General features: G+C 33.9%; 1 protein-coding gene across 2 annotated transcripts; it reads right to left on the reverse strand.

The window, feature by feature from the left end:
* Window positions 1-5,183: 5,183 nt before the first annotated feature.
* LOC121784831 (lysophospholipid acyltransferase LPEAT2-like) lies at window positions 5,184-11,963 on the reverse strand. Of its 2 annotated transcripts, XM_042183081.1 has the most exons (15): window positions 11,719-11,963; window positions 10,849-11,129; window positions 10,372-10,552; window positions 10,213-10,272; window positions 9,884-10,047; window positions 9,736-9,799; window positions 9,403-9,471; window positions 8,893-8,988; window positions 8,161-8,205; window positions 7,401-7,471; window positions 6,942-7,008; window positions 6,673-6,723; window positions 6,139-6,249; window positions 5,996-6,043; window positions 5,184-5,508 (listed from the first exon to the last, which is right to left on the reverse strand). In XM_042183081.1, the coding sequence occupies exons 1-15, from the start codon at window positions 11,860-11,862 to the stop codon at window positions 5,338-5,340; spliced, it is 1,623 nt and encodes a 540-aa protein (XP_042039015.1). In that variant the 5' UTR covers window positions 11,863-11,963; the 3' UTR covers window positions 5,184-5,337. The 2 variants fall into 2 exon arrangements, with proteins under 2 accessions (XP_042039015.1, XP_042039008.1); XM_042183074.1 differs by lacking the exon at window positions 11,719-11,963 and having other exon boundaries at window positions 10,849-11,374.

Raw genomic sequence — 11,963 nt, forward strand, 5'->3', positions numbered from 1 at the left:
CAGTCCTGCTACATCATAGATTAAAAATTGTTTCATCTTTTGAGACAATACACAAATCGAGAGTATTACCAAGTTGTGCCTCAATTTCAAGAAGAGGTCTTCCTCGAATTGCTTGATTCTTATAGTTTTCTAGTTCTTTTGTTTCAATCCAATTTCTTTGAATTCTTTTTTATTTTAGGTTGTATTGCGTCTTCAGGTGTTTCTTTACCCAATTAACAATGAATCAAGAATATAAGTTTTAAGTGAATGACACATAAAAGGGAATGTGATATTCGTTTGATAAATCGACAAAATTACTTTTAAAATGGTATCTTGGACAATAACGTACCATAAGTCAATTTGCGAGTTTCCCACGTATGTTTCGTATATATCATTCAAACAAGTACGTATTTCATAAAATGGTTATTTTCATTTAGATGATGGCCTAGTCCTATCATAGATTCATATTTCGTCAAATATAGTGGGATTCTTGATAATATGATTTATTTACTCAAACCACATCTATCAATTAGGCAACATTGTTTCTTAAATATCATACATTTAACATGTGTTACATTTTCAGAAGACTTTTTGTTAGGTTTGTTTTTACAAACCTAAACCTTAGAGTTACCCTTAAATAAAATTAATGCATTTCATATTATTAAGAAATAAAATCAGACAGTCTACATATAATAGTTAACTTTGGGGTCCAATTGAATTACTAGAGTGTGGGTCGAATTATTCATACGGTTCGAATCATACAAACCAAATATTTGTTTGAATTAAACTAATTTATTAGTAATTCCTTATCACTTTAATTAAACAACTTTTTAATTGATATGGTTTATTCAACATAAAGATTCAAATTTTAAGTGGAATAACATAAGGCCACCCGTAACGCGTTACGCGGGTGGCTTGAGTCCCGTCCCTCCGTGACGAGACGGGCGCGGGACGCGTTGCAGCGTCTCATCCCGTCACCGTCCCGCTGAGACCCTCGTCAGGCCGAGACAGCGCGCGGGCTGTCTCGCCACGCACTTGCGCGACGTGGCGCGCTCCGGGGCGATGCGTGATGCCCACTCGCCAGCCCACGAGTGGGTTTCGTCACGCTGACGCAATAAATTATTTTTTTTTAAAAAATCCAAATTTAATAAAAAAAATAAAATTTGAAAACGGTAATATTACCGTTTTCGACCGTTTTCCCTTTTTTATTTTTTATTTTTAATTTTTTACTCTATAAATACTCCTATTTCATCCTCATTTCACACACAAACACACATCTAATCCTCTCAAATCATCTCTCTTTCCATTCCAATTTTCATCTCAAATCATTTCTTTTATTCTTCTCTCAAAGTTAATCCATCTAATGGGTCCGTTTGAGCAAATGCGTAGAAAAATGGAAGAATCACTTGAAGAAGATCGACGCCGGGAGGCGGAGGAAGCCGCGCCGCCCCAAAGACGCTCCCGGACTTACATCCATCTAATATTTTAAATTATGTCTTTTTTTATTTATTTTGCCACGAATTTAATTATGTATTTTTTTTTGGATTTTAAGTTGTATTTTTATTTTATTTAATGAAGTGTGTTTTTTATTAATTGAATTTGTTGGAAATAAAAATAAAAAATAAAATTGAATGAATAGTAATTTAAGAGATGGTTAAGGGACGGATAAGAGATGGAGGGTTGCAGGTTCTGTCCCTTAGTTAAGAGATGGAGTAAAAAAGTACAGTGGGGCCCATGAATAGTAATTTAAGAGGCGGTTAAGAGACGGATAAGAGACAGCGTTGCAAATGGCCTAACAATATGTAGTGATACAAAAATAATTTATGCTATCGATTTGGGTATTATCCAAATATTTATGTTAATTAATATTGACAATTGAATATAATTAGATGAAAAATTAGTGATACCGTTAGTATATATTGCTCCATCATAAGATAAAGTTATCAATGGTATATTATCACTACACTACAAAAAAAAATATCGAACTAATTAAACAAAAATGTTGGCAAGTCTACGTCCAATTAATAGCTATAGTTGTATATCGTCTCTATTAATTAATATCCGCCAGTAGATCGACGGACCTATATATCTATATATTAACTCTATTTGTGCAATTTGCAAAGTCCAAGGTTTTGTTTAGCTAGATGGTTATAAATCTTTATTCTTTTCGGGAAAAAAATTCATTTTATAAAAATGAGGAAAATAGTCAACATTCAAAACAACAACAAAAAAAACAATTATTTTTGCATCATGTAGCGGTAGAAACCAAACGGATATGCTCGCACTCGTTTTATTTTGAAGATAAATAAAAGAAACAAGTAATTAACTTTTTTTTGTTACCCCTTTTATGCTCCCACTGGCACTCGTTTTATTTAAGATGAATAAAAGAAAAAAAATTAACTTTGTTTGTTAGTTGTTACCTCTTTTATGTTCCCACTTTCTAATATTAGACATTCCATTTTCTATTTAAGTCCAACTAAAGTTCGCCTAAGCCCTTTAATAGTTTTTCCCTATGATTTGACATACACTATGATGATAAAATAAAATAAATTAACTTGATGTGTCTACATTTCCATCCTCCTAAAAGTGGACTTTGTAATTTATTCCCACTTATAGTAAATAAAGATCCCATATATAATTAGTACATGAATAATCTAGAATGTCTTCTAACTTTAAAATAAATTAAGATCAATGATTACCTTTAATACATTTTCTTTGATATTCCATCTATAATCGGAGCAAACTAAAGATAGGATGGATTCCATGCTTCATGTGTACCTTATGCATACTAATAATGCTAAGGCATACCCGATATTAATACTCTGACTGTGACATGTATGCAGATAGCTATGATGATCGCACAAGATGGTGGTCACACTTTTACATTATAAAATGCATATATCGCCAGTGTTATGTGTGTCATTACACCAATCCTGAACGATATGATTAATAAATAGTCAAAATCAAACACTAATCGACATCTGCATCCCACTAAAACCTTTATAATTTTGATTTAGGGACCTTAACTAATGGGATATAATCTTTCTCACCACCTAAAAAGATTGAAATTTTGATTTAGGGTTCACAAAATAGGAAATGGTCCCGGTGAGAGAAAGAAATGTGGAGGCAAAGGCATGAACAAGTGGATGAGTTGATTCTCGTGGAGATATTTGCAATAAGTATTGTAATTACAATATTTTACATGGGAATCCCCAAAAAAGTTACTACTCTCTCATCTCAAATTAAAAGTCTTAAATTGTTATTCTAGTTCATTTAACTTAGTCACAATCTATATTTACTATTCTTGATAAATAGACCTCACAATTTATTAATTCCTTTTATTTACAACTCATTATAAAACTAAAATACAAAAATGGAATTCAAATAACTTTTTTCAGTCTCATAATTACTTCACTAATGCACATTCAATCAATTCTTCGAAACTAGTCTAGAATTAAGTTCAAAATCCAAAATTAGGAAGGAGAAAGTGTTATAATAATCAAAGTAGATGATATTAAAATGCCCTAAACCCAAAAGTTGTGGTGCCGACACATGTCGGCAAGTGGGTTGGTGTGATGTTTATAGGTTTCTTCGAACTCTTTTTGGTATTTTTAAGAATTTTGGGTACAAATATTAAGAAACTGTATGCCATTCTACGTGGGAGGGGACCACTCTTCTTAGGGTGTGGCAAATGCGTCTCTTATTTACTTTCCAAATCTAGGTTTTGTCGGAAATTGCAGTTTATATTATAAATTATTAATAATACTAATAAAAATACCATCAACTATAGATACCTGCAATATCATATATGTACCACACTTTTACAAAATAATACTAGTAGTTTCATTTGTGAATGTCATAAATTTTAATGGTAAACTAAACTATGAGCTGAGAAAAAGAGTAAATATGGATCAAATAGGAGATAAAAAAAATAGTACTAGTAAATGAGTTTTATAAATAGAAATGAGAGTAACCTGGTGGATAGAAAAAAATAAAAACTTGTGTAATATTTGGTAGATAGAGGAGTGCAAAATATCAACATATAAAAACTAGCAACATGATATTTTTGTTAATTTTCTGACACACTTCTTGTAATTTTATCGTTAGTATAAACAGTTTTCTTTTCTCTATTATGTACGAATATTTTGAAAAGTTTTTCTGTATACTTATTAAATATGGGGTTTGTTGTGCAACATCACAAGATCTGGGATTTTGTCGATCTAGCAAATCACTTAAACAACGTATTATATTTTCTTGAATACTCCTAGAATTTTAATATTTCGATATAATTTGAATCGACTCTTGACCTATCATTATTCAATATTTTGTGAATTTTCTATTTGGAGATTTTGATTGGAGATCATTTTCATACCGTTTTGGTAAAGTTTATGATGATGAATTAACAAATGTAGAAACCTTGATTTGTACATACCGAACTTACATAGATATATTTCCTTGTTTAGAAGTGCCGCAATTATTTCATACTACGTGGACGTTGTGAGTGTGTGTAATTCCCAATAAGTCAAGTGTGCCCAATCCCTTTTTTCTTTTTCTTTTTTAAATTGGATGTGCACTAAGAAATTTTTTTGTCATAAATATAATCATGAGTTTCACATAGGATAAAATTAAGTGGAATCAATTTCAGTGGGATTATGATAATACAGTAGAATATATAAATGATAAGGTTCAAATAAAAGTATGTGTGAAAATATAACAATTGTTGCCATTTTTTTATCTATAAATATTATACTGAATTCACAAGTCACTTGCATCATTTATGAAATTAGAATTGATAAAACAAAAACTTTTTTACGATGAAACGACAATGCTTCTTCGGTTGTACTTAATCGACATCGTTTAGTACAGCCAGTTATTTAAGTCATATATAAAATATAATTTCATAATAATTTACCAATCCTCGTTTCAATTTTCGACAAACATAACTCAATAATCCCTTTAGCATTATTGAGTCAGCTAAAAGATATTTAGCTCTTGGTAAAATTTATTGTAATTTGCAGCCAATAATAGTAGTATAAAAATTGAATAGGTTTGGTATATAAATAAGTAGGTCCATTTTGGACAAAACATAATTGATGGCATTTCGTTGCAATGAATGATCCAAGGCCTAAATTGTACTACCATCTTTTTCTACAAATTTACCAAAATCAACTTAAAATTCCACAGCGCACATGTCAAAATTCAAATTCACAAACAAACACTGTCAATGATGCCACTAAATAACAAAATTGCTTTTCACAAGTAAACGTTACAAAATTATAAGAGTGTGTATTCCTGCAAAATAATCTTCTATGTAGATGGTAAACTCTAATAAAACAATAGCATTACTGTCGGGGTGAATTACAAGATTTCCTCTACTAAATTTCGATCATCTAAGGACGAACCTCTGTGCAGCAATATGGGTGCAAAAAGTGCTACGAGCAAAGGGTGCCGTCTCAAGCAGGAGATGAAATCGTCGAGGCAGATCATACCGTCATTATCCACATCAAACAAACTAAAGAGCCCGTGAATCTGTATACACCACAAGAAACAAGTCTGAGAAAATATGAAAATGAAACATGTGATCTTTGCTTGAAAGGAATATACATCTGCATTCTTTGGTCCTAACAGATTACAGGGAACCGAAACTGAATGTTCGAAGCAGATATTAGCATCTACGATCATTAATGACAACGTTTCACGTATCCATCTATACAGAATGCACGAGTCAGAAAACATACCTATGTACACACACAAAAATTTTAAAATCTAATGTAAAATATATCATATGTACATGTGTACATGAATTCGTTGCAAGCTAATAATTTAATCCACGAGAGCAAATAATTAATCGAGCACCAACATATTCCACAAACTATAAGAAATGTGTCTAGTTAAGCAGCATAATTGTCCATACTAAAAATACTCAATTATCAGATAAGATAAGTTAATTAAGTGGCAGATTAAGAGATAAGGTAAGAAATTAAGTGGCAGATTCTGTTGATACCAGCGAACTAACCTCGTCAGAATTTAAACTTGGAATTGACAGTGAAACTGCATCTTGTAACTGTCAAAGAAAAAAAGGGGGGTGGGGTGAATCTTAGACTAACAGTCACGGCCAATATTCAGAATCAGCATCAAGAGCCAGATATAGTTATAAACCTCTTGCTTCGAAATGTGACCTTTCCCATTTATATCGCATTCACCAAATGCTGCATCACATGTGCGTCGAAATAGTGGCTGCTTCAAAATGTGGGCTGAACCAAGCAAGAACTGAAATGACGTAACATTGCAACTGTGAGGAACATCTTGAACAGGATATATCATATTAATTAACATCCTTAAAAAGCACACATCTGGTTGAGGTTCTACAGAGCAGAATTATGCTTATTTCTTTCTAATGTTAAAAGGCCTAACTTCATCTTGTTGAGCAGTACAACTAGAAAGCCCGAGTCAGTAAGGAGGCATTGGCTCGCAAAAGATACGAGTGGAAGGAAAAGAAAATCAGGAGATGGAAAATATAATACTACAAGATTTTACAAAATGAGTATATTTGGATTATTTAACCATATGATATTCCAATCCAGAATTAATCCCCAGTAGGTCTTGAGATACATGTGGTTGGATAAAACCTCTAGTACTGGTTGTGTTGCAAATATCTATATCGAATATATTAATACAGAATAACAAACTTACCTGCTTAAATGTTATTTTACCCATCTTCTGCACATCAATAAATTCAAACATCTGCGGAATAACAAGAAAAATATTCAGTAAAATCCATGAGAATCTGGGTAAAACTGAAATTCCGGGAGAGGGTATCACCCAAGCTGTAATTGCAATTGCATACATAATTGTGACATCGGACACAATCATTTTGGATGCATTCAGAAACACCAAGTCACCATGGAGAGAGGTAAACAGTTCATAAAGGAGATTGAAACACAGAAACAATTAGAACTAACCTTCTCAGAAAGGCCACAAGGTTTCAGTCTCAAAGCTCTGAGAAAATAATGGAATTCGACAAGTCCACTGTAATAAATGAAATTGTATCAGAACTGAAGCATGTTTTAAAATGTTGCATGGTCATCTTAATTTCACTAGAACATGCAAATGGCTGAGCTTTATGAGAAAGCATTCCCTCTTCTTTAGTAGGTGAGTACAGAAGCTATAAACTCGATAGTTATCCAGTCAGTGAGCTATGATTTGAATTCTGAGTACAGCATAGATAAGACTTAGTTTACCAAGCCCAAAATCAAATGCCAGATTTGAAAGCTAAGGACAATAATAAAATGATTTATCGTTTCTTAGTCATGATTAGTGTATTACAAGGTTTGTTAGAGGGTATACCCAGAAATCACTTGTCTTACTGAAGCAATTCTAACATGGTATATTTAGTGCAACAGAACAAAATTTCAGAATACCTTGGATCTGGATTCATTGACAGAAATAACTCCAAAACCTCAACTGCTTCCAGAGCACTCAGACGCAACGACTGCAGTTAAGTGATACGATAAATCAAAAGAATTACATTTACTTAACAAGATTCTGCATGATCCAGATATTGAGGTAAATAGAAATTTACTTTGTAACTCAGATATATCTGTTTTATGGTTACTAAGCTTTACCAAAGCCATTTAGCAAAACAAAAGGATGAGTGTGTAGAACCACCACTACAGCAAGTACACATTGTTACGAGATTTCTGCAAATTGCGGACAATTCTTTGCTGATCAAAGTTCAAAACAAACTACTAAAATGGCATATAAATTATATTCCTCTTTCATTTCTTGTTCTTTTCTAATTAATAAGGAATAAGGATAATGTTTCCATCTGTTTTGGAAATACTGCAACTTCTATAAAATATCATTGAAATGATTATGTAATAGTAGTCATTCATCAAATGCATAATTGGAATGGTACATTGCCTCCATTATTGTGAAATGCCAGATTCTTTCTTTAAACACAACAGCATTACAGCAAGAGAAATTCAATGATGAAAACTTTGATTCTAAGTAAATCAAATAAGCTCTAAACATCATTACCTATTTGACTAATAGTGAGAAGTGTTAATGGGATGACTTTGAGAGTGGACTCAATGTTCTAAACAATTATAGCAAGCCAAAAGAGACATTAACGGATATTCAAATTTCTTTAAAACTTTGGTAAAAGCAAATTTAACCTACCGATTGTACCCAGCCCAGTTCTACCATGTACAGAGACGGGTTTTCCTGATAAAAGAAAATAGAATATAGTGAGCAAACATCCATATGGGAATGCATTCCATTTGATCAATCGCGATTAGATTAGATGGAGAACAAAAAGAACAAATGTATTGACTAATAAATACACATGATAAATGTAAAGGCAGAAGAATAAATTTGATAAACACAAATGCCCAAAAATCAATGGTCAAAACAAGAATTCAGAAACCTGGACTCCTGAACCAGATATAACAAAACCACAGGTCAACATATTACTGCTATAGGCCAACTTCCTTTCTTTCACAATCTCAGCTCTACAAGACTTAAGATAGTTCAAAGTTAAAACACATTTATTATTTAAGGCACCACAAGTTCTACAAGCAATCCTGAATTACAAGAAACAAAGGGCACACATGACACAATCTTATTCAAGTTCTAACATATTCTCTTTTAAATTGAAGGCAAACATATTTTAGGAATATTAAAAGGTCCAGAAAAGAGCTTCTAACTTTTATATACATGGTATGGGTACAAGTTCTTTGTTTTATAGTATACTAGATCAATGAGCACTAGAGCAGATTAACACTGTTTCTAGTCATATCTAACAAATAAGATGATAATAAGGCAGAAATGAAGGGAAATATAGTGATAGAGAAAGCCATAGACAAATAACAATTGTAACTATTTTAGTAGCGACTGAAAATTATATGCAACCTGCTTTAACTCAGCTGCCTTGGCAAAAATCATAAAGTCTCCATATGAGTAAGCTGTCTGTACCACATTGAGGGCACTTGCAATGGCACGACCAGTCTGCATTAGGTCAAGCACACTTGAGAATAACATATTCAAAAAAACTATTAATACCAGATATGCATGCTATACAATTGTATACCTAGAGAAAAATAAAGATAAAGAAGCTACAAGTAAATTTGCCTAAAATCTAAAATAATTGAAATCGATTAGCTACATACTAAATACTACAACTAATCTATCCTTCGTTGTGTCAAAAGCACATAGGGCTCATGCTGTGTGCTCTAGTAAATAGACATACATTAAACATCCACAAGGTTTCAGAGAATTGGAAAAGCCAAATTGATAGTTTATTGCATGCCATTGGAGTGTGTTATGATTGAAATTAGAGCAAAAGAAAGCATTCAATGTTACTGCTTCTTAACATAAATGAGAAGTAGCATATCCATATAGAAAAATTAAGATGTAGCTCACCCTCTGAGCAAAATGAACTGCATTTTCCTTCTGACACTCATTAGGATAAACAAGCGGAAGATATTCCACCTGTGAATAGTGACGAGAGAATAATTGACAGTATCAGTATGTTGTAGTGACACTAAATATACTGTACAAATCACTCCAAAGTTGATACGAAAGCTCCTTATATTACAGCAAAAAACGTTAAATGTACAAAATACCATATAAAAATTTTGTGGCATTCCCTTTCTATTCCATGCGATAATTAGAGTTTCTTATTAATGATAAATGTAACAGCAGCTTGACCATGATGGTGCCTATTGAATGAAATTAAATACTCCTACAACTTACCTCCATGAAATTGTGGAACTGTGTAAACATTCTGAACATCAACACTGTAAGTGTGATATTTCCCCTGAAAGAGATGGCCCAACCATGAAGTGAGTGAAAAAAGAAATGGGGATGCATACCCAATGGCAAAAATCAAATAAAGTATTACCAGGACTGGTCAAAGTGAACATAGGGGTAACGAACAACAACTGGCTGAACAGGATAACCAGGAATGAATGCGCCAATTTGAAACGATAAAAGAACTTTTCCATTGCTTGTTGTTCCCTCAGGAAATAAAAGCACGCGGGGAAACTGATTGCAAGAAGCTTTTCTCTGTTTGAAGATCCTTGAAAGAACATTTCTGTATCAAATAGCTTATATATAGATAAATTGAAAATAATTACATTTTTAACCAATAAACAATTATACCAGAGATACTCATATATTTGTTTCAGTTCAAGACAGAAAAAAATGACAGAGCATACCAGATTTTCCTACCTTTATTTCATTTACAGCATGCTTCCTGGATGACTTTGAAAATCTATCAACATAAATAACCTAATGCAAGAAACGACATCATGGTCAGATAACATATTCAGTGCATCATGCATCATTATAAAATTGTTAAAATTTAGTAACAGATTTATCCAATTATACCTGCATTGCTCTAATGATGGTCCCCACAAAAGGCATGGAATCATGTGAATCTGCAGACACTATGGTGGGAAATAATTCATAGAAAAAGAATATTGGATCAATGTATGATACATGATTAGACACAACAATAGGAGCAACTTCCCTTGGAGCAGGCTTTCCTTTTCGTTTTATCCAATGGTAGCTGCAGAACAAAAGAAACAACAGTCAGTCTCTTAATCAGTAAAAACTCAAATCACTTGTACAAATTGCTGAATAAGCATCCCCAGCCGCCACAACACAACATTCCAAGAAAGAGGGAAAGTTCACTCTTACCACTCCTAATTATCAAATTGAAAAGTTAAAAAGGAGTAGTAAAAATATTCGCATTGATGACAATCACAAAATGGGAACCTTTAAACATGGAATTCTAAAATAGTCCGAACTAATCATTAGACACTCTTAATAATAAACAAGCTAATAAAGTTGAAGAGGTTTTACCCAAAGGAGAAAAGGATAGCCCGGCCACAAAAGCGGGTCACCCACATGAGCCGGCAGCGCCACCTAGGCATCGGATTCTGCCTGTCCTTCCACCCATACAGCGCGAGACGCGTGGTTAAGTAGCCGACCATCAAACACAGGCCGAATAGCACGAGGCGAACCGCCGCGATGGGCAAGCAGACGACGGTCTTGAACCACTCGTATAAGCCCTCGATGTTCGGCGTGTGGTTGCGGTAGGGATCGATGGTGATGGATGCGGGCACCTCGAATCCGCCGTGCACCCCGACGAAGGCGTACGGATTGTGGCGATTGTCGTCTTCCGATTGAATAGGGGGTTGGGGCTGATCGTGGACGGTGACGATGTGGTGGGGCGGCTGCTCGGAGGAAAGGAGGGGAGCGGAGAGAGAATGGCCCTCTACCGCCATTGATGAGGATGGAAGGTAGAAAGAGAGAGGATCCAGAGATTGATTCTGTGAAATTTGTTTAATTGGAAATTGGAAATTGGAAATTGGAAATTAAACAATGATAAGAAAGGAGGGAAAAGTTAGAGAGAAACAGACAGCCATCATGGAATATGTATATTGTATAGTTTTCTCCACGTGAGTCGCACGTGACCACAAATTCGGATTGGAGCGATTCGGCAATATTCAATAAAATGAGTTTTCATGGTAACTAATTTTTTTATAAATTTCATAAATGAATATGTGAATCATACTCCACACTTTCCCTGTATTGCTATTATATGTTGAATAAATATTATAATCTGAATAATTGGAATGTCAATATTACATTCAGTTCGGATTTTCCAAATTTTTGGAATATTTTGAATTTTTTAATTTGATTTGGAATATTTTGGAATCCGCCGTGCACCCCGACGAAGGCGTACGGATTGTGGCGATTGTCGTCTTCCGATTGAATAGGGGGTTGGGGCTGATCGTGGACGGTGACGATGTGGTGGGGCGGCTGCTCGGAGGAAAGGAGGGGAGCGGAGAGAGAATGGCCCTCTACCGCCATTGATGAGGATGGAAGGTAGAAAGAGAGAGGATCCAGAGATTGATTCTGTGAAATTTGTTTAATTGGAAATTGGAAATTGGAAATTGGAAATTAAACAATGA

This window comes from Salvia splendens, chromosome 2 (assembly GCF_004379255.2).
Source record: "Salvia splendens isolate huo1 chromosome 2, SspV2, whole genome shotgun sequence".
NCBI classification, from domain to species: Eukaryota; Viridiplantae; Streptophyta; class Magnoliopsida; order Lamiales; family Lamiaceae; genus Salvia; species Salvia splendens.

Coding starts and splice junctions, on each gene's coding strand:
- LOC121784831 (XM_042183081.1), bottom strand. CDS start 11,862: ATGGCGGTAGAGGGCCATTCTCTCTCCGCTCCCCTCCTTTCCTCCGAG. Junction 10,048..10,212: donor ATGCTGTAAATGAAATAAAG/GTAGGAAAATCT, acceptor ATCTTCAAACAG/AGAAAAGCTTCTTGCAATCA. Junction 7,009..7,400: donor TCAATGAATCCAGATCCAAG/GTATTCTGAAAT, acceptor CATTTATTACAG/TGGACTTGTCGAATTCCATT.